The sequence below is a fragment of the Oncorhynchus gorbuscha genome, linkage group LG24 (assembly GCF_021184085.1).
Source record: "Oncorhynchus gorbuscha isolate QuinsamMale2020 ecotype Even-year linkage group LG24, OgorEven_v1.0, whole genome shotgun sequence".
NCBI lineage: Eukaryota > Metazoa > Chordata > Actinopteri > Salmoniformes > Salmonidae > Oncorhynchus > Oncorhynchus gorbuscha.
The window spans coordinates 43910458-43932768 of NC_060196.1; the positions used below are offsets into that span (position 1 = coordinate 43910458).

A 22311-nucleotide genomic window follows, 5' to 3' on the forward strand; every position below is an offset into this window, starting at 1 on the left:
ATCAACAACAAGTGGGACACAATCATGAAGTGGAACGACATTTATTGGATATTTCAAACTTTTTTAACAAATCAAAAGCGGAAATATTGGGCGTGCAAAATTATTCAGCCCCTTTACTTTCAGTGCAGCAAACTCTCTCCAGAAGTTCAGTGAGGATCTCTGAATGATCCAATGTTGACCTAAATGACTAATGATGATAAATACAATCCACCTGTGTGTAATACAAAAAAAAAAATACAGTTTTATATCTTTATGTTTGAAGCCTGAAATGTGGCAAAAGGTCGCAAAGTTCAAATGGGCCGAATACTTTCACAAGGCACTGTATCTATGTTACCTAACTAATTCTGATTCAGCTACGGCAATAGTGAACTGCTGCCCAGTAGCGATCATGCTGCAGTACTGCATGGGCTGACACAGGAGAACACGCCCCCAGACCAGCCAATGTTGTTTTAGAGAATTTGGCAGTACATCCAACCGGCCTCACAACTGTAGACCATGTGCAACCACATCAGCCCAGGACCTCCACATCTGGCTTCTTCACCTGCTGGATTGTCTGAAGGGGGTGCGGAGGTGTGTTTCTGTCTGTAATAACGCCCTTTTGTTGGGGCAAAATCATTCTGATTGGCTGGGCCTGGCATCCCAGTGGGTGTAACTGGCTCCCAAGTGGGTGGACCTATGACCGACCTCCTATGGCAGCAACTCTGCCAAGTCATGTGAAATCCATAGATCCAAATGTATTTATTTTCATTGACTGATTTCCTTCTATAAACTGTAACTCCGTAACATTTTTGAAGTTGTTGCATATTTTTTTCAGTATATTTGTTCAATGAATCGTTGAACTCGTATTCATCAGTCCTCACTCTATTCATAACACAGGGAAACAATCTCCACGTCCCTCTCTCTTGCTCTCTCTCCTCGTCTCGGTCTTTCTAATTTAAAAGGATTCATTGGCATGGAAAGTGTTATACATTGCCAAAGCAAACATAGACACTCTCTCTGACTCTCTTCCAGGGGGCTCAGATCATAGTATTTCCAGAAGACGGTATCCATGGGTTCAACTTCAGTCGTCTGTCCATCTCTGGTTACCTAGAGACCATCCCTGACCCACTGACTGAGGACTGGAACCCCTGTACACAACCTGACAGACACAATCACACTGAGGTATTCACACGCACATGCACCTTTACTTACCACCATCCCTGTCTAATGTCATCAATTTTAATGTGTGTTCTGCCCTGTTCTCTCTCAGGTCCTCCAGAGTTTGAGCTGCATGGCTCGACACCACCAACTGTACCTGGTGGCAAACATGCCTGACCTCCAGCCCTGCCCTCTGACCTCTCACCCCCACCTTGACCCCTCTCAAACTCCCTGCCCCCCTGATGGGCGCTGGCAGTTCAACACTGATGTAGTCTTCAGGTTGGTGGTAAATGGGTTGTTTCTGTTTTAAATACGTTTCTTGATCCTGTGAGAAAATAATTTATTGTACAGGGAGCACTACAGGTATTCTAAACTTCCAGAGGTTCTCTTGGAATAGGGGAATTGATTTCCAAAAGCTTTTTAGTTATACAGGAGTGTCTTGGAATTATGTTTTTGCTTTTCATCCTATGCGCACCCTATCAGCAACCATTCTCTATAGGACTTTATTTTATTTGCATAATAATTGTATTACTTTTACACAAGGATTTGGGTTATATAGATGAAAATACATTTAGTTTTCCCATTCACTGCAGGTTCCCTGGCGGCTCGCTACCACAAACAAAACCTGTTCTTCGAGAAAGAATTCGATACCCCGCCCAGACTAGAGGTGGTGACCTTTGACACGCCGTTCGCTGGACGGTTTGGAGTGTTCACCTGCTTTGACATCCTGTTTCACGACCCTACTGTCAGACTACTGGAGAAGGTACACAAAGTTGCACAATGTTTCAATATGGATGCAAATGAATTCATCAAGTCTTATGTTTGTCTTCATCTCTCTCAGGGTATCAGACAGATGATCTTCCCCACAGCCTGGATGAATCTGCTTCCTCTACTAACAGCGGTTCAGATCCAGAGAGGTGTCAGTCTGGGAGCTAACGTCACTCTGCTGGCGGCTAACCTCAGGCATGACAGCAAGGCTATGACGGGCAGCGGCATCTTCACCCCTAGTACTTCCCTCTATCACCACGCCTTCCACCACCCTGGGGAGCCAGAGGGGAAGCTGCTGGTGTTGAGGATACCTGTACTGGACAGTGACTGGCTGGCAACACAGAAGTAGGCAAAGGGGCAGGAAGAGACAGGAGGAGAGAGTGAGGCAAAGGGGCAGGGAGAGACAGGAGGACAGGGTGATGCAAAAGGCAGGGAGAGACAGGAGGACAGGGTGAGGTAAAAGGCAGGGAGAGACAGGAGGACAGGGTGAGTCAAGGGGCAGATAGGAGAAGAGGGTGAGGAAAAGGGGCAGGAAGAGACAGGAGGAGAGGGTGAGGCAAAGGGGCAGGGAGAGACAGGAGGACAGGGTGAGGAAAAGGGGTAGGGAGAGACAGGAGGACAGGGTGAGGAAAAGGGGCAGGGAGAGACAGGACAGGGTGAAGAAAAGGGGCAGGGAGAGATAGGAGGACAGGGTGAGGAAAAGGGGCAGGGAGAGACAGGAGGACAGGGTGAGGGAAAGGGGCAGGGAGAGACAGGAGGACAGGGTGAGGAAAAGGGGCAGGGAGAGACAGGACAGGGTGAGGTAAAGGGGTAGGGAGAGACAGGAGGACAGGGTGAGGAAAAGGGGCAGGGAGAGACAGGACAGGGTGAAGAAAAGGTGCAGGGAGAGATAGGAGGACAGGGTGAGGAAAAGGGGCAGGGAGAGACAGGAGGACAGTGTGAGGGAAAGGGGCAGGGAGAGACAGGAGGACAGGGTGAGGAAAAGGGGCAGGGAGAGACAGGAGGACAGGGTGAGGGAAAGGGAGAGACAGGAGGACAGGGTGAGGTAAAGGGGTAGGGGGAGACAGTAGATGGTGAACCTCCCTATGCCGCAGTTCCTTCCCTCTCTCCCACTCCCTCCCCCTTTCAATTCCTTTATGGTGGGTGACCTGTTCTTCTTCGCCTTGCTGCTTGATTCAGAGGGCCAGCTGACTTTGTGTGACGGTCTGCTCTGCTGCCACCTGCAATACCAACGGTCCACACAGGGTGGCAATACGGAGCTCTATGCTCTAGGGGTGTTCTGCTGGCAATCACACGTTTGCGGGATGCTTCACCTTGCAGGTAGGGAGAAACATTTACATTACATGCATGCAATACAACCAGGGTTAGGGTCAATTCCATTTCAAATTCAGGAAGTACACTGAAATGTAAATTCCAAATCTCTTCAATGCTTCTTAATGAGGAAATGTAGAATTGGAATTTTGTTTACTTTCTGAATTGAAATTGACCCCAACCCTGATTACAACTAACATTTGGAACTGGTAGGGATCCTGTGTTCATGTATACATGCAATGTTTTAATTTTTTTATTCTACAGCTGTGATCTTACATTTACATTTGAGTAATTTAGCAGATGTTCTTATCCATAGCGACTTACAGGAGCAATTAGGGTTAAGTGCCTTGCTCAAGGGCACATCGACAGATTTGTCAATAGTTGGATCATGGCATTAATGATTAACTCCTCCCCCTCCAGGTGTGTGCGTTGGTCCAGTGCTCGGGGTCAGAGGTCAGCTCCTGTGGAAAGGGAGTGGAGGAGGCAGAGTCTAGACTGGACTACCGGTTGGAGGGGAAGTTTGGAACGCGTTACGTTTACCCATCGTTGCTAGGTAGTGGCATGGTTGTAGATGGACCCGACCGGATCGAGAAGACCACAGATGGTCGAGTGACTATGGAACACTCAGGGATGTCCGTTGGACTGGTGACTGCATGTCTCTACGGCAGGGTGTACGACCAGGACTAGGGTGCGTGTGTGTGTGAGTCTGCGAAAGAGAAAATAAAGTAAATCAATGTTCTCCAACCTCTTTGTTCTCTAGGAGACAGAACGCATCTCCTTCCTGAGCGGTAGGACGGTTGCGTGGTCCCCATGGTGTTTATACTTGTGTATTATTGTTTGTACAGATGAACATGGTACCTTCAGGCGTTTGGAAATTGCTCCCAAGGATGAACCAGACTTGTGGAGGTCAATCTTTTAAAATGTGATTTCCCCATGATTTCAAGCAGAGGCACTGAGTTTGAAGGTAGGCCTTGAAATACATCCACAGGTACACCTCCGATAGGCTAATTGACATCATTTGAGTCAATCAGAAGCTTCTAAAGCCATGACATAATTTTCTGGAATTTTCCAAGCTGTTTAAAGGCACAGTCAACTTAGTGTATATAAACTTCTGACCCACTGGAATTGTGATACAGTGAATTAAGCGAAATGTCTGAAAACAATTGTTGAAAAAATTACTTGTAATGCACAAAGTAGACGTCCAAACCGACTTGCCAAAACTATAGTTTGTTAACAAGGAATTTGTGAAGTGGTTGAAAAACAAGTTTTAATGACTCCAATCTAAGTGTATGTAAACTTCTGACTTCAAATGTAGTTGAATCCATCATAACCGTTCCCTATAATATAGTTGAATCCATCATGACCGTTCCCTATAATATAGTTGAATCCATCATGACCGTTCCCTATAATATAGTTGAATCCATCATGACCGTTCTCTATAATGTAGTTGAATCCATCATGACCGTTCCCTATAATATAGTTGAATCCATCATGACCGTTCTCTATAATGTAGTTGAATCCATCATGACCGTTCCCTATAATATAGTTGAATCCATCATGACCGTTCCCTATAATATTGTTGAATCCATCATGACCGTTCCCTATAATATAGTTGAATCCATCATGACCGTTCTCTATAATGTAGTTGAATCCATCATGACCGTTCCCTATAATATAGTTGAATCCATCATGACCGTTCCCTATAATATAGTTGAATCCATCATGACCGTTCTCTATAATGTAGTTGAATCCATCATGACCGTTCCCTATAATATAGTTGAATCCATCATGACCGTTCTCTATAATGTAGTTGAATCCATCATGACCGTTCCCTATAATATAGTTGAATCCATCATGACCGTTCCCTATAATATTGTTGAATCCATCATGACCGTTCCCTATAATATTGTTGAATCCATCATGACCGTTCCCTATAATATTGTTGAATCCATCATGACCGTTCCCTATAATATTGTTGAGTCCATCATGACCGTTCCCTATAATATAGTTGAATCCATCATGACCGTTCCCTATAATATAGTTGAATCCATCATGACCGTTCCCTATAATATAGTTGAATCCATCATGACCGTTCCCTATAATATAGTTGAATCCATCATGACCGTTCCCTATAATATAGTTGAATCCATCATGACCGTTCCCTATAATATAGTTGAATCCATCATGACCGTTCCCTATAATATAGTTGAATCCATCATGACCGTTCCCTATATAGTTGAGTCCATCATGACCGTTCCCTATAATATAGTTGAGTCCATCATAACCGTTCCCTATAATGTAGTTGAATCCATCATGACCGTTCCCTATAATATTGTTGAATCCATCATGACCGTTCCCTATAATATAGTTGAATCCATCATGACCGTTCCCTATAATATAGTTGAATCCATCATGACCGTTCCCTATAATATTGTTGAATCCATCATGACCGTTCCCTATAATATTGTTGAATCCATCATGACCGTTCCCTATAATATAGTTGAATCCATCATGACCGTTCCCTATAATATAGTTGAATCCATCATGACCGTTCCCTATAATATAGTTGAATCCATCATGACCGTTCCCTATAATATAGTTGAATACATAATGCCACCTAGTGCTCTACATGACACCCTTGGTCTTGAAGTGTGCACTACTAAAAGCATTGGCTTGGTTTAGGCATTTCCTTACAAATTGTTGAAGGAAAGTGAACAAGTGCACACAAAAAGATATTAGGACACACCCTCTATTCCATATGTAGTGCATACATGTGCTTCATCTATTCCCACCATCATTTGGAGAACTCAAATTAATCAATCATTGTTTTATTCATTATCAGTCATTAAGAACATTGCACCAAATGTAGTCTTTCGACTTCTCTCCCCTGGAAAAGGCAACATTTCACACATGCACACGTTTCCTTTCACAGGTAGTGCAGAAACATTCAGGGTGTGAAGTGTTAAGACTGACGGTACCTTAGTGACTGAGGCCTTACTAACTCCTCTCCTGGAGGAATCGACTCTATGAATCAGACAGTAATGAATCAGACAGTAGTAACTAGTATTAGAACTCTTCTGTGAGATTCAGTGACTCGATTCAGTATTGACGCCGCATTAGGTGAACAGTGATAAGTTCTGTCTCTGTTTGTCCATTATAATAAATTAAACTTAACTAGAATAAAACTAGTCTGTTTAGCTATCATTCCACTCCTGTCATGCTAAACAGCTTTGGTATATGAATAAAATAATACAAGTAGTGGAATATTCACTAAACACACTGGTGCCCAGGCTAGAACAGACTGGTACCCAGGCTAGAAGAAAACCCCTAAAGGAAGAGATCTGGAGATACAGAAATTAGAGATGTAAAGTCTGTTGGTCCGTTTGGCTAGGATTGTCCCTCTGCTCTCTCCATACGTACAGCCCCAGCCCTTTCATTGTCATAGGGAAGATGTTTGGTAGCAAGAACCAATCCTAGAGGACTGGAGCTACCCACCCTTGCCTCCCAGTCCAGAAGACGACAGTCCTCATTTTACTTTAGTATTAAACCTCTTCTTGGTAAGGGACGAGAGGACAGAATGTAGTGGAGTGAGTGGTTCAGAGAGTGGAGTCCTAAAATCCTGCCAAAGAGGAGGTGGTATGTCCAAGGTAGGCGTGTCTTCAGTAGGTCTCAGAATCAGAGTCGTTAAACTCGTTATCGTCGTCGGGGGAAACGCAGAGTAGGCGGTCCTGCCTGCAGTAGGAGGTGTGGTCAGTCCTTAGAGGGGGAGGGGACTCAAATGCTACTCCTTTTGATTGGTGATTGGAGTAGTGATTGACAGATTGAAGCGTTGCCATCGTGACACGAGGGGAAGCAGGAAGCGTTGCTATGGAGACCAGGGGAGAGGCGGGCAGCATGGAGTTAAGAATGAGAGCGAGACAGTCGGCTACATCTCTGTTAGGTGCACAGGACAGGGCTGGAGTATAACCTAGGGGAGAGAGAGAGAGAGAGAGAGAGAGAGAGAGAGAGAGAAAAGAGGGTGTGTGTGAATGTGTGTGCAGGGCAGGCCCCCCATTAGGCAGCAGATTGACGAGGGCGTCATTTTCCAAGGTAAACTGACCAATACACACCAACAACATAACACCACACATAATTCTGCCCTAAAACAATGAAAACTTCCCATCCAGTGGGATATGGGCTATTAAAGGGAGTGCTGATGCAGGGCCATGATAAGTGCCTACTTTGCCAAAGGCAGGGGCGCAAAATATGTATCTTGCCCATGCCCATCGAGTCTCATGGTGCAGGAGACGCTGCGCCAACAATGCTCTGTCAATGTCATCTAACATATCATGCAGGCTAGTCCAGCGTTTCCCAACCCTCTCCTCGGCCCCTCAGACGTTTCACATTTTTGTTTTAACCCTAAACTGGCACACCGGATTCAATTAGTCAAAGGCTTGATGATTAGTTGAATAAATTAAATCAGGTTTTCCAGTTAAAAATGTGAAATGTCTGGAGTGGCCTGAAGAGAGGGTTGGGAGACTCAGTGGCCTTTTCTGGAGCCTACGGACAGACCAAATGTATGACAATGTCATGAGCAACTTTTTAGGCCTACATTTACATTTACATTTAAGTCATTTAGCAGACGCTCATATGTGTGTTTCCAAATCAATAGCTATTCATGATAATGAGCGATTTCAAGTTTTTAGCTCTATTCATCCATTTCTAAGCTGAGCATGGCTGAGAAGAAAATAAACTGCATTTTCCAATATAATGCGATGCTTGATAAAGTTTGAACAGTTTCCTTTCGATAATAACGTTTTGTTTCTCAAAATCATTGTCACGTGGTTAATAATACAATGAATAAAAATACAAATCTAAAATTCAACTAATGCGAGATCACCAGCCTCTGCCATATGTATGGACATTGATACACGTGAGCTATTGGCGGCTAAAGAAATGAGCACATGGAACTCAGATTGCTTATAGGCCAATGCAACAGTGCTGTAGGCCTATAACTTTCATTGCCAACTAAGTAAAAATACATAAAGCTGACAAATAAAAACATAAATAATTATCCGGATGAAAATGCAGGTTCTTTCAATCGCATTAAACTCTCTACTCTGCCTGTCTGCCTCCCTTTCTATCAGTCTTGATTTGAGCATTTGCTAGTAAAGTGCAACATTGTATAGAATCAAATCAACTGAGTCTGTCCCAAAGGGGTCACTGTAGCGAACTTGCAACAACTAGCTGGGCCCTAAGAGTTTCTTGCGCCAGTGAGCTTGGGACGGACACAGCTGTTTTTGGGCAAAGGAAAAGGTCAGGTATTTCATGATGTTTCCACTGTATATGTGGGATCCTCCGAGCGTGACATTTTGCTCTTTCATACAGAGGCTTGGTGATTATCGAGGGGGAGAGTGTTGGACATTTTTTTTGTATATATTGGAGACCGATTTTCATGCAAATATGCTCAAATTTACGTAGGCAAAAGAAATGAGCGCATTTTCCCACCACAGAATAATTTCCATCAAATTGACTTAAAAAAAAAGACTGACCGTGCACACAAATTCCCATGTACCGAATAAAACATTAGAAAGTTAAATGGATTTCCATCATATTTTTGACTCTACTGATGGTTTACTCACAAAGCATGTTGTGTTATGTACAGTGTGTCCACTCTTGTATTGGCACGTGCGCTCTAGCCAACAGCTCATGGTCACAGTGCGGGTATATCCTACACGATGAGATTAGACACAGTGCGGGTATATCCTACACGATGAGATTAGACACAGTGCGGGTATATCCTACACGATGAGATTAGACACAGTGCGGGTATATCCTACACGATGAGATTAGACACCGTGCGGGTATATCCTACACGATGAGATTAGACACAGTGCGGGTATATCCTACACGATGAGATTAGACACAGTGCGGGTATATCCTACACGATGAGATTAGACACCGTGCGGGTATATCCTACATGCTGAGATTATTATAGACAAAAGAGCTAAATTATTTTTATTTGTCAAATGGGAGCCAAGCAATGCAACAAAAAAAAATGCATCGATGATCATGTCAACAGAATAAGACCCTTAATATTTATGGGAAAGGAAGGTCAAACTCATCACCTTGCACTTTCACCAGCTTATGTGGGAGGACCACACAACCTGTCATCGCGTGACTTCAAGTTTACATCGATATGATGGGTTATTATAGCAATATTTGTGCCTAGAGTTACCGCCGATATTTCTCACATAATTCATTTTACCGACACAAAAAGATCCCACCTTGTCGAGGGCATTTTGTTTTGTCAACATTTGCAAAGTTTACTGACATTTTTCATTGTCATTTCTTTTATCCAAGATGTACATTACGCACGTAAAAAGGTTGGCTGGAAACCTGATTTGTGAGGAACTATTATTGTTCATAATGGATAAAAAATAAAAAGGCTTGACTTACTGTGGTGGTGATTTACAGCTGAATTTGGGCAACCACAAAATTCACATAAAGGTGAGTTATAGATCTGTCATTCTTCACTGAAAGCAAGTCTAAGAAGCGGTAGATATTTTCTGTGTGTGCTATTTCTATGCTTCCCATTCTTAAATTTAGTTTAGTTTTCTACACCAGCTTCAAACAGCTGAAAATACTTATTTTTGGTTATGAAAAACATATTTCACAGCAGTTTAGCTGGTACAATGATTCTTGTTTTGTCACAAACAGAAATTAGGCAAACTATTTGAATTTTAGCAACAAGGAAACAGCAGAGAATTTCTGCATAGCGCAGCTTTAAGAGTAAAGATCTGACATCCCCAACTGGGCACTTTCCTGCAGCAGGCCAGGTAGGGTCAGTTCAGAAAACGTGGGACATCAAATAAACTGGGACAGCTTAATCTGATGTTTATTTCTTGTTCTGAAAATCAAAACTATTGTTACTAAGCCTTTGCAGAGAAATCACATTACTTCATTGGTGTGACAGAGGCTGGCAGAACAATCTTCAAACAGGGAGCTCACCCTCAAAGCACATAGATCAGTGACATAGCCCTTTTCCCTGTTTCGATGTTAAAGCTATAAAACTGTCATAAATAATCCACTGTGTAAAAATTGTGATGCATGTGCATTCTATGTACTGGTGCATCAAAATTTTTAAAAGTTGCCAGTCTAATGTTTATATTTTGTACATTTCTGAAATCCTCAAGATGTTTCCTAATCACACAAAATTGAATTATCATTGGGGTACAAGTTTATCTAACCTGCTGTCCTAGTTTATCAAATGCAAACTGAAAATATGGTTTTGGTTCAGCGTACACAAATGGGTGTCATGCAGTCTGTAAATATGATAGACATTTGTCATTTTTGTGTGATTAGGAAACATCTTGAGGATTTCAGAAATGTATCACGTTTTGGGCTAACATGTTGGATAGATGTTAAAACAGATTACAGGAGAGGGAAATGCAAAAAGTGTCCCACGTATTTCCAATTCCCCCCTATTATGCATGCGCATACGTTTTCTGAGCATTTTTTTATTTTGGAAATCTATTCCAAAGTATAACACATAAGAGAGAGATATGTGATCATTAACACATGTAAGCAAAGTGTCACCCTCCCAGCGGACTACGATGGGACGGCTGCCCGCTGCCAGGGTTTCCTGTTGCAGTTGGAGTTATACCTGGGAACCTTCCACCCGGCTCCTTCGAGCCGTGAGAGGGTGTCCGCCCTCGTCTCATGCCTCTCGGGGAAAGCCCAGGAGTGGGCCAATGCCGTGTGGGTGGAAGGAGATGCGGTACTGCACCACTTTGAGGAGTTCACCTGTAGTATCTGGGCAGTCTTCAACCACCCGCCCGGGGGCAGAGTGGCGGGTGAATGTCTTTTCCACCTACGGCAGGGGACGAGGAGTGCACAGGAGTTTGCTTTGGACTTTCAGACCCTGGCCTCTGGAGCGGGATGGAAGGACAGGGCCCTGATCGACCACTATCGCTGCAGTTTGCGCGAGGATGTCCGTCGAGAGTTGGCCTGCAGGGACACCACCCTCACCTTCGACCAGCTGGTGGACCTGTCCATTCGGCTGGATAACCTGCTGGCTACCAGCGGACGTCCAGATCGGGGTCTGTTGGTTCCATCCCCCAACACCACCGATCCGATTCCCATGGAGTTGGGAGGTGCTGCGCTAAGGGAGACTGGAGGAGGATCCGTCTCGTGCACCATCTGTGGCCGCAGGTCGGTGCCAGGTTGGTTCCTCTGGGGGTCGAGACAGCAGGCAGGGCACTCTGGCGTCACCCCAGGTGAGAAGGCACCCTCCGTTGCACACATGTTTTTGTTAGTTAGTTTTCCTCGCATTCCCAGCATAAAGAGCTCGTCGATTCAGGCGTGGCTGGGAATTGTATTGACAGATCATTGCCCATAGTTTAGGGATACCCATCGTTCCTGTGGATATGCCCTTCCCAGTTCACGCCTTAGAGAGTCGACCATTAGGGTCAGGGTTGATTAGGGAGGCCACCGCTCCTCTGGGCATGGTGACGCAGGGGGGGAAGGTCACACGGAGAGAATCAGTCTCTTTCTCATTGACTCTCCTGCGTTACCCGTGGTGCTAGGCCTACCCTGGTTAGCTTGTCATGACCCCACTGTTCCATGGCAACGGAGGGCTCTCAAGGGGTGGTCGTGAGAGTCCTCAGGGAGGTGTTTAGGGGTTTCTGTAGGTGCAACTACGGTGGAAAGTCCAGACCAGGTCTCCACCATTCGCATTTCCCCCGAATATGCCGATTTGGCTCTTGCCTTCTCCAAAAAGAAGGCGACTCAATTACCACCCCATCGACGGGGGGGGGGGATTGTGCGATAAATCTCCTGGTAGACACTGCACTTCCCAGGAGTCACGTGTATCCTCTGTCATAAGCGGAGATGGTGGCTATGGAAACATATGTCTCCGAATCCCTGCGTCAGGGGTACATTCGGTCCTCCATTTCCCCCGCCTCCTCGAGTTTATTTTTGGTGAAAAAGGAGGTCTGCGCCCGTTAATTGACTATTGAGACCTAAACCAGATCACTGTGAGGTACAGTTACCCGCTATCTCTTATCACCACGGCGATTGAGTCAATGCACGGGGCGCGCTTCTTCACCAAACAAGATCTCAGGAGCGCTTACAATCTGGTGCGTATCCGGGAGGGAGACGAGCAGAAGACCGCGTTCAGTACGACCTCAGGTCATTACGAGTACCTCGTCATGCCATATGGGTTGATGAATGCTCCATCAGTCTTCAGAGTCTTTGTAGACAAGATTTTCAGGGACCTGCACGGGCAGGGTGTAGTGGTGTATATTGATCACATTCTGATATACTCCGCTACACTCGCCGAGCATGTGTCCCTGGTGCGAAAGGTGCTTGGTCGACTGGAGCATGACCTGTATGCTGAGAAATGTCTGTTCTTCAAACAGTGGGTACCACATTTCCAGCCCATGGGTGGAGATGGAGAGTGACCGCATCTCAGCCGTGCGTAATTGGCAGACTCTCACCACGGTAAAGGAGGTGCAGCGGTTTCTAGGGCTTGCCAATTACTACCAGAGGTTTATCCAGGGTTTTTGGTCAGGTAGCGCCTTCCATTACCTCACTGCTGACAGGGCCTTCGGTCACCTGAGGGCTTAACTCGACTCCCGTGCTGGCCCATCCGGATCCCTCTTTGGCATTCATAGTGGAGGTAGACGTGTCCAAGGCTGGGATAGGAGCCGTGCTCTCTCAGCGCTCGGGTACACCACCGAAGCTCCGCCCCTGCGCCTTCTTCTTGAGGAAGCTCAGCCCGGCGGAGCGAAACTGTTGGCTGTTGTCAAGGCTTTGAAGGCGTGGAGTCATTGGCTTGAGGGGGCTAAACACCATTTTCCCATCTGGACTGGCCACCGCAATCTGGAGTACATCCGGGCGGCGAGGAGACTGAACCCTCGCCAGGCAAGGTGGGCCATGTTTTTCACCCGTTTTGTTTTCACCCTTTCTTACAGACCAGGTTCCCAGAATGTGGAGGCAGACGCACTGTCCCGGCTGTATGACACAGAGGAGCGGCCCATGGATCCCACCCCCATACTCCTGGCCTCCTGCCTTGTGGCGCCTGTAGTGTGGGAGCTGGACGCGGACATTGAGCGGGCGTCACGTGCAGAGCCCGCTCCCCTCCAGTGTCCCGCTGGGCGTCTGTACGTTCCGTCTGTTGTCCGTGACCGGCTGATCTATAGGGTACACACGTTACCCTCCTCTAGTCATCCAGGCATCGGTTGGACGGTGCGCTGTCTGAGTGGGAAGTACTGGTGGCCCACTTTGGCTAAGGACATGAGGGTTTATGTTTCCTCCTGCTCGGTGTGCGCCCAGTGTAAGGCTCCTAGGCACATACCCAGAGGTAAGTTACACCCCTTACCCGTTCCACAGCAGCCATGGTCACACCTGTCGAACGATTTCCTTACCGATCTCCCCCATCACAGGGAAACACCACGATCCTGGTTGTTGTGGATTGTTTCTCTAAGTCCTGCAGTCACCTCCCGCTGCCCGGCCTACGGCCCTACAGACTGCGGAGGCCTTGTATACACACACACGAGTAAACCAGGATGTGGGTAGGTTTCTTATTGCCAGGACCGGCCGGGGGAGTGGGCAGCGTTCGTGCGCTGTGCAGAGATGACCCAGAACTCACTCCTCCACTAACCTCTCCCCCTTCCAGTGCGTACTAGGGTATTGGCGACTGAGGCTCATGCGGTGGAAGACTGGTTCCGACGCGCGGAGGAAACATGGGACACCGCCCATGTTCACCTTCAGCATGCTGTGCTGCGCCAGAAAGCCAGCGCAGACCGTCACTGCAGTGAGGCGGACTGGGTCTGGCTCTCGACCCGAAACCTGCCCCTCCGCCTAAACTGCCGGAAGCTGGGTCCGCAGTTTGTGGGGCCATTTAAAGTCCTGAGGAGACTGAACGAGGTGAGTTACAGGTTACAGCTTCCCCCGAATACCATATTAACCCCTCGTTCCATGAGTCTCTCCTAAGGCCGGTGGTGGCTGGCCCGCTCCAGGAGTCTGAGGTGCGGGAGGTTCCTCCCCGGTGTACTCCGTTCGTTACATACTGGATTCGAGGCGTCGGGTGAGGGGCCTTCAGTACCTCGTGGACTGGGAGGGGTATGGTCCGGAGGAGAGATGCTGGGTTCCAGTGGAGGACGTGTTGGACCCTTCAACGCTGCAGGAGTTCCACAGTCTCCATCCGGATCGCCCTGCGCCTAACCCTCCGGGTCGTCCTCGAGGCCGGTGTCGGCGCACTGCTGGAGCAGCGCATCAAGGGTGGGGTACTGTCATGACTTCTACCGAAGTCGGTTCCTCTCCTTGTTCGGGCGGTGTTCGGCGGTCGACGTCACCAGTCTTCTAGCCATTGCCGATCCATTTTTAAAATTTAAATTTGTTTGGTCTTCCCACACTCCTATGTATTCCCTCATTACGTGTTGTGTATTTAACCCTCTGTTCCCCCCATGTCTTTGTGTGCTATTGTTTGTTTGTAAGTGCTTGTGCACATGTTGACTGGTGCGCATCGGGTTTTGTAACCAAGTTGTTATTTCTTGATGCCGTTGGTTTTGGAGTTAAACTGCTCCATCTATTACCTAGTTCTGCTCTCCTGCGTCTGACTTCCCTGCCACCAGTTACACACCCCTTACACAAGGTTTGAAATTGTGTCTAATAAAATCTGTTTGGGCTTCTTGCGGTCAATTTACAGTTTACAAATAAATCGTAATTATGGGCCGCGGCTGAATCTAGTTGATGAACCCTTCTGTAGGCTATAGCCTAGGCTACCATTCTACTCTGCAGGGATAAGAGGAGGGTTGCAATTTTTTGGTGTCTCGCCTTTCGCAGCATACTGGCCAGGACCGGGCCTGTGTATGCTTGCGTGTCAGTATGTGTGCTTGTAGAGTTTGAGGGTGTGTGTGTGTGACAGTATTATGATACTGACCGTTCTCATCCACCGCTAGAACACTGGCTCCTTTCCCCAGCAGCTCCTGAACTACTACGGTCAGACCATTCCTAGCTGCTACATGGAGGGGCCTGAGGCCGAGAGAGAGAGAGGAGAAAAAGAGGGGGAGAGACAGACACACACCTGCAGAGTGAAGTCATACTAGCCTAATAACATGCTAACTAATAACACTGTATGTTGGGTTGTGGTGTGTTCCATTTCCGAAAATCATTTGGGGTACGTACGTCTGTAGAGAAGTGTTAGTGCAGTTGATAAAGTTTCTGTCTGATATCTTCTCTAGTATCAACAACGCACTGGTCTCATGGCCCTGATGGTGAGAGAGAGAGGGATAGAGAGAGGGTAAAACATTTAACAAACAGTCATTTGATTAACCATATATGGTGCATGTGTGAGTATTACCTTGCTACAGGCCAGGTGAAGAGCTGTGTTCTTGTTAGTATCCTGTAGTGTGAGGTCTGCCTTAGCACTGCTCACCAACACCTCTATATGAGAGAGATAGACACCAGAATAGGTAAGGTGTGAGATAGGTAGTAGGGAAGGAGAGGAGAAGCATAGAGAGTGTGTACTGACCCACAGCGTTGGTCTGTCCGTTGTGCGCTGCCATCATCAGTGGCGTGGTCCGTGTGTGTGTGTCGGAGGTGTTCGCCTGAGCTCCGTGACTCAACAACAAGGACACACACTCCACGTGGTCTGAGAATGCTGCCGCATGGAGGGGAGACCTTCAAAGGGTGACAGCAGTCACTGTTACACACACTACCTCACGTTCTGCGAGTCTGTGTAGGGGCGGACCTCCCAACACGCCCCCCAAAAAACTCAGTCGGGTCTCGACTTAGAGGGGCTCGTGCCCATCGGCTCTGACATCCAGGGGGCCCACATTGATTTGATTTACTCTCACTAAGATATCATATTAACATGGTCATGGAAAAATTCATGGCAACATTTGGAAAATTGCAGGAAATTTGCTTTAAACTGCAAAAATGTCTCAACTCTATGGCAAAATGTGTAGTTTCACGAAATTAACTCTAAAACTGCTACATTTTCTCTACCCCATTGTAGAATTGCACTAATATGTTTTGCCCGTTAGGTACAACATTTCACTTAGGGGCCCCAAAAGACTAGGGGCTGTGTATGTGTGTGTGTTTAATAATTTGTGTGTAATTAAAACACTACTGGACAGTTTTTTTAGGTACACCATCCTATTCACAAAAATGGATCGCTCCTACAGACAGTGAGTCACATGGCCTTGGCTTACTATATAAAGCAGGCAGACAGGCATCCAGTTACTGTTTGATTGACCGTTAGAATTGGGCAAAACAATTGACTGAAGCGACTGAGCGTGGTATGACCGGTGCCAGGCACACCGGATCCAGTACCTCAGAAACAGCCGCCCTCCTAGTCTTTTCATGTACGACAGTGTCTATCGTTTACAGAGAAGAGTGCAACTAACAAAAAACATCCAGTCAGAGGCAGTCCTGTGGGTGAAAACAGCTCGTTGATGAGAGAGGTCGAAGGAAAATGGCAAGAATCATGCAAGCTAACAGGCAGGCCACAAACTGACAAATAACAGTGCAGTTCAACAGTGGTGTGCTGAACAGCATCTCGGAACAAACAATTTGTCGATCCTTGTCACGGATGGGCTATTGCAGCAGACGACCACACTGGGTTCCAATCCTATCAGCTAAAAACAAAAAGAAGCAACTCCAGTTGGCACACAATCACCAACACTGGACAATTGAGGACTGGAAAAACGTCGCCTGGTCCGGCGAATCCCGGGCCATGTTGCGTCACGCTGATGGCAAAGTTAGGATTTGTCCATGGACCCATCCTGCCTAATACAGGCTGGTGGCGGTGGTGTAATGGTGTGGGGAATGTTTTCCTGGCACACGTTAGGTCCCTTGATACCAATAACTGAGCAAGGAAAGTTTCCGACAACTTGTAGAATCCATGTCCAAAGAAGTCAGACTGTTCTGGGGGCAAAGGTGGGTCCGAGCCAGTATTAGATGGGTGTACCTAATAAACGGTCCAGTGAGTGTATATACATGTGTGTAATAATGTGTCTCACCTGCCCTTGGTGTCTGTAGTGTTGACTATAGCAGAACCCAGAGAGTTGATCAACATCTCAGCGACTCCCTCGTTGTCATTCATACTGAAACAAGCAGAGAAGAAACACTTTCTTTCTCCTTCGAGGGTAGATCATCTTTAAAATTGCAGGTAGATTGAGGCTTCTATCAATGTCGTTGTCTGCATCATTTCCAATCACACTTTTACACTCATTTAATATTTTATTTAAATCCCGATGTTACACAAATGACACCTTTTTAGTGATCATATATTTATTTAGGTGGTCATAGACATACTAGGACCTGTGAATCTCAGCACACAAGTGACTGACTGGGTTTGAACCCTCAATACTGTGTTAGCACCCTGCCCTTAAGCTTAGGCATTAGCTGTGAGAGTTGAGGCTTACACGGCACAGTGCAGAGGGCTGAAGTGGTTTCCCTGTGTCTTCTTGAACACTTCCTGTTCCAACAACAACTCTACACACCCATCATAACCTGGAGCGAGAGAGACAGAGAAACAGTCAAAAGTATATCACTGTATGGTCTACATATAATTCTAGTTTATCATTCATTCAGATCAGTTAACCAACATTAATCTGATGATTCTCTAACGCTGTTTACCATTGTAGCAGGCCCAGTGCAGCGGTGTGTATCCGTGGTTGTCGGTAAGAAGTGTGTGAGTGTGCAAGGCATTAGCAGCCTGAAGTAGTGCTCCCAGCACCCCGGTGTGTCCGCAAGCTGCTGCCAGGTGTAGCGGAGAGCGCCCTGCCCGGTCACATACACACACACTCGCCCCACGCTGCAACAACGCCTCAACACACTCCTCATGACCCGACACCGCCTAAAGAAACAAAACAGATCATTAAAAGTGTGTGTTCTTGTGTCTGAGTTTGTATGTGTGGTGTGTACGGTGTACAGTGCATTCAGAAAGTATTCCGTTTTTCACTTTGTCATTATGGGGTATTGTGTGTAGATTGATATGAGGGAAAAAACTATTTAATCCATTTTAGAATGAGGCTGTAACATAACTAAATGTGGAAAAAGTCAAGGGGTCTGAATCATTTACAAATGCACTGTATGTGTATATGGTGTGTGTGTGTGTGTGTGAGACTGTATAGGGACTAGGGAGTTTGTGTGTCTCACCCCGCGGTGTAGTGCAGTCCTGCCCCAGTGGTCTTTAGCCTCTACGTCAGCTCCTCTACTCAGTAGAGAATACACACTCTCTGTGTGTCCGCTCAGTACCGCCAGCATCAGAGGGGTCCTACACACACAATCAATATATTTACCAATCACTCAATCAATCCATCATTGATTAATCAAGCAAATCTAAAAGTTGCTAGCTCACACAGTCAATACATTAGTCTCTCACACACACTTACTGTCCGTTGGCGTCTTGTACATCTACAGAGTTGTGTGTGTCCGTGTTGTTGATGAGAAGACGGAGACAGTCAGAGTGGCCGTTCATCGCTGGAGGAGGAGACACACACTCAGGGTTAGGGAAAAAGATGGGTATGCAATGTCTGTGTGTGTAGTCATTGTGCACCTGCTGGCTCTCATATACATATAATACCTGCAACATGTAAGGCTGTCCTCTTCAGCGTGTAATCCTTGGTGTGTGTGTGAGCTCCGTGGTGCAGTAAAAGTGACACACACTCCTGGTGGCCCCTGGAGCAGGCTAGGGAGAGCGCGGTCCGGCCCTCGGGGGTCCGAATGTCCACTTCCAACAGACCAGCAGCCAACACCTCCAACACGCCACAGTGACCATGGTACGCCTGGAGAACACACACCAATCAATACAAATCTATATATTAATCACAGTGCTTCCCAAACTTCCTTGCATTGTGCCCCACGTAAAGCATTTCGGTTTTTCTATTAACCTACAGACTAACTGGCAGCGGAGTGTGTGTGTGACTCACCGCGAGGTGAAGGGGGCTGATGAGGGAGTGGCTATCAGAGTCACTCAGGATGTCTGTACCAGATGTCTCCATCAGCTGAGAGGAGAGAGGAGAAAGAGAGGAGAAAGAGAGGAGAAAGAGAGAGAGGAGAAAGAGAGGAGAAAGAGAGGAGAAAGAGAGAGAGGAGAAAGAGAGGAGAAAGAGAGAGAGGAGAAAGAGAGGAGAAAGAGAGGAGAGAGAGAATGCCTTCGTTATTATTATTAAAAAGCTAGAACATTAGAACAAGCAGCAGAGGGTACTCCTCTCCCGTGTCATCAGACCACTAATGTTGTCCAGCTACTTACCACATCTAGAGGAGTCTCCCTGGATATCTGAAAAACAAGAAGACAGAATGTCAAACCCAGTCACTACTTGTAGTGCGAAGTAGGTAATGGTGTCCGGGTAGGTCATGTACGAGCAGGATGTACTAACCAGTTCAAGGCAGAGTGTGTTTCCGTATGCCGATGCATAGTGGACTGGGTTGTAGCCCTGTCGGTCTCTGATCCCTGGGTTGGCATCGCTCCTCAACAGGTACTCTACACACCTGACACACACACACACACACACACAGAGGTCAGACAGGACAGACAGGACAGACAACTACTACTACTACTACTACTACTAACTTTCCCTCTGTGCCAGCAGCAGCGTAGTGTAGAGGAGAACAGCCCCTCTCATCCAGCTCGTTGACTCCAGCACCAGACCCCACCAGGGCAAACACACACTGAGATTTACTGTTACAACAGGCATAGTGAAGAGGAGTCCTAGAGAGAAGAGTGTTACTGTCACAACAGGCATGGAGTCCATTTGCTTTTGTTTAAGAAATGTTTTGCAACAGAATCGACATAATGAATACACCCCTGGAGAGAAGAGAAAGAACAATACTTCATCTTCTTTGCATAGAACTAAAAAATGTCTTTATGCAGGCATGTACGCACACAAATACACAAAGGCTGAACATAAAGCTGAACCACTGACCTTCCAAACCTGTCCTTTCTGTTGAAATCTGCTCCTGTATTCAACAGCAGATTCAAACACTCCAGGTTCCTGATGGAGAGAGGGAGACCAAGAGAGAAAATTAATTGTACAGTAGAAAATTGGATAGAACAACTATCTGCAGAAAGGACTTAAAAATCCAAGAGCAAAGGACAGCGAGACACGAAAAAGGGGAGGGTTTAAAGAGTTGTTGTTTCACCCTCCTGCAGCTGCAGCATGTAGACATGACCTTCCAAAGTGGTCAGGAGTGTCTATGTGGAAGTCTGAGGAGAGCAGTTTCCTGCAGCAGTCAGAGAAGCCACTGAGAGCTGCCAGATGGAGGGGGAACATGCCATGGACGCCACGCCTGTAAAAAACATCACGTCAGCGGTGCTTAGCCAGGTGTGTGTCACAGTGATAGTCTCTAACTCCGTCTAGTGAGTGAGTGTAGACTTAGCGGAGTTGTCTCCATGTGCGATAAGGCTGTCTGTGTGTATACACACAGTACCAATCAAACGTTTGGACATGCCTACTCATTTAAGGGTTTTTCTTTATTTTTACTATTTTCTACATGGTAGAATAATAGCGAAGACATCAAAACTAAGAAATAACACATATGGTAGTAACGCAAAAAAGTGTTAAACAAATATATATTTTATATCTGAGATTCTTCAAAGTAGCAACCCTTTGCCTTGATGACAACTTTGTCACCTGGAATGATTTAAATTTACAGGTGTGCATTGTTAAAAGTTCATTTGTGGAATTTCTTTCCTTCTTAATGCATTTGAGCCAATCAGTTGTGTTGTGACAAGGTAGGGGTGGTATACAGAAGCCATCCCTCCTTGGTAAAAGACCAAGTCCATATTATGGCAAGAACAGCTCAAATAAGAAAAGAGAAATGACAGTCAATCATTACGTTAAGACATGAAGGTCAGTCAATAAGGAACATTTCAAGAACTTTTGAAGTTTATTCAAGTGCAGTCGCAAAAACAATATATATAATATATAATAAAAAATATATGCCATTTAGCAGACGCTTTTATCCAAAGCGACTTACAGTCATGTGTGCATACATTCTACGTATGGGTGGTCAAGCACTATGATTTAACTGGCTATCGTGGGGACCGCCACAGGAATGGAAGACCCATCGTTAACTGTAAGTTCATTAGAGTTACCAGCCTCAGAACGTGTAGCCCAAATAAATGCTTGAAAGAGTTCAAGTAACAGACACATCTCAACATCAACTGTTCAAAGGAGACCGTGTGAGTCAGGCCTTCATGGTTGAATTGCTGCAAAGAAACCACTACTGAAGGACACCAATAATAAGTAGAGACTTGCTTGAGCCAAGAAACACGACCAATGGACATTAGACCGGTGGAAATCTGTCCTTTGGTTTGATGAGTCCAAATTTGAGATTTTTGGTTCCAACTGCTGTGTCTTTGTGAGATCCAGAATAGGTGAACAGATGATCTTCATGTGTGGTTCCCACCATGAAGCATAGAGGAGGTGGTGTGATGGTGCTTTGCTGCTGATACGGTCTGTGATTTATTTAGAATTCAAGGCACATAATCAGCATGGTTACCACAGCATTCTGCAGCGATATGCCATCCAATCTGATTTGCACTTAGTGGAACTATGATTTGTTTTTCAACAGGACAATGACTTAACACACCTCCAGGCGGTGTATGGGATATTTGACCAAGGAGAGTGGTCCAAGAAGGAGAGTGGTGGAGTGCTGCATCAGATGACCTGGCTTCCACTATCACCCAACCTCAACCCAATTGAGATGGTTTGGGATGAGTTGGACTGCAGAGTGAAGGAAAAGCAGCCAAAAAGTGCTCAGTATATATGGGAACTCCTTCAAGACTGTTGGAAAAGCATTCCAGGTGTAGCTTGTTGAGAGAATGCCAAGAGTGTGCAAAGTTGTCATCAAGGCAAAGGCTGGCTAATATATTTTGATTTGTTAAACAGTTTTTTGGTTACTACATGATTGCATATGTGTGTTTCATAGTTTTGATGTCTTCACTATTATTTTACAATGTAGAAAATAGTAAAAATAAAGAAAAACCCTGGAATGAGTAGGTGTGTCCAAACTGTTGACTGTTTTTTTGTGTGTGTATGTATGTATGTATATATATATATATAACCATTCAAAGGTTTGGGGTCACAGAAATGTCCT

The 22311-nt window shown here is 45.9% G+C and overlaps 2 protein-coding genes across 4 annotated transcripts in view; one reads left to right on the forward strand and one right to left on the reverse strand.

Annotated features, from left to right (window-relative positions):
• The first annotated feature begins 495 nt into the window (after nucleotides 1–495).
• LOC124012249 (biotinidase-like) lies at nucleotides 496–3913 on the forward strand. Its single transcript, XM_046325723.1, has 8 exons — nucleotides 496–570; nucleotides 988–1161; nucleotides 1250–1440; nucleotides 1493–1500; nucleotides 1731–1900; nucleotides 1979–2239; nucleotides 2976–3200; nucleotides 3637–3913. Exons 1-8 carry the CDS (start codon nucleotides 496–498, stop codon nucleotides 3901–3903), a joined length of 1371 nt encoding a protein of 456 aa, XP_046181679.1. The 3' UTR covers nucleotides 3904–3913.
• Nucleotides 3914–6028: 2115 nt separating this feature from the next.
• LOC124012355 (serine/threonine-protein phosphatase 6 regulatory ankyrin repeat subunit A-like) overlaps nucleotides 6029–22311 on the reverse strand; it is a 63525-nt gene continuing 47242 nt past the window's right edge. For all 3 annotated transcript variants that reach the window (XM_046325880.1, XM_046325879.1, XM_046325878.1), the window contains 17 exons: nucleotides 20353–20499; nucleotides 20136–20204; nucleotides 19784–19921; nucleotides 19590–19701; nucleotides 19463–19489; nucleotides 19140–19214; nucleotides 18794–18995; nucleotides 18603–18690; nucleotides 18367–18484; nucleotides 17845–18064; nucleotides 17631–17718; nucleotides 17226–17309; nucleotides 15734–15882; nucleotides 15563–15645; nucleotides 15388–15470; nucleotides 15143–15234; nucleotides 6029–7183 (listed from right to left, as the gene is read on the reverse strand). In XM_046325880.1, the coding sequence (XP_046181836.1) occupies nucleotides 6876–7183; nucleotides 15143–15234; nucleotides 15388–15470; nucleotides 15563–15645; nucleotides 15734–15882; nucleotides 17226–17309; nucleotides 17631–17718; nucleotides 17845–18064; nucleotides 18367–18484; nucleotides 18603–18690; nucleotides 18794–18995; nucleotides 19140–19214; nucleotides 19463–19489; nucleotides 19590–19701; nucleotides 19784–19921; nucleotides 20136–20204; nucleotides 20353–20499 (2083 nt within the window). In that variant the 3' untranslated portion in view covers nucleotides 6029–6875. The remainder of the gene's footprint in view (nucleotides 7184–15142; nucleotides 15235–15387; nucleotides 15471–15562; nucleotides 15646–15733; nucleotides 15883–17225; nucleotides 17310–17630; nucleotides 17719–17844; nucleotides 18065–18366; nucleotides 18485–18602; nucleotides 18691–18793; nucleotides 18996–19139; nucleotides 19215–19462; nucleotides 19490–19589; nucleotides 19702–19783; nucleotides 19922–20135; nucleotides 20205–20352; nucleotides 20500–22311) is intronic.

What these genes read in the sequence shown, in the direction of transcription:
- LOC124012249 (XM_046325723.1), top strand. Translation starts at nt 496, where the DNA reads ATGTGCAACCACATCAGCCCAGGACCTCCACATCTGGCTTCTTCACCT. An exon ending in TGTCTGAAGGGGGTGCGGAG is followed by an intron (nt 571 to 987) that starts GTGTGTTTCTGT and finishes AAGCAAACATAG; the next exon opens with ACACTCTCTCTGACTCTCTT. An exon ending in ACAGACACAATCACACTGAG is followed by an intron (nt 1,162 to 1,249) that starts GTATTCACACGC and finishes GTTCTCTCTCAG; the next exon opens with GTCCTCCAGAGTTTGAGCTG.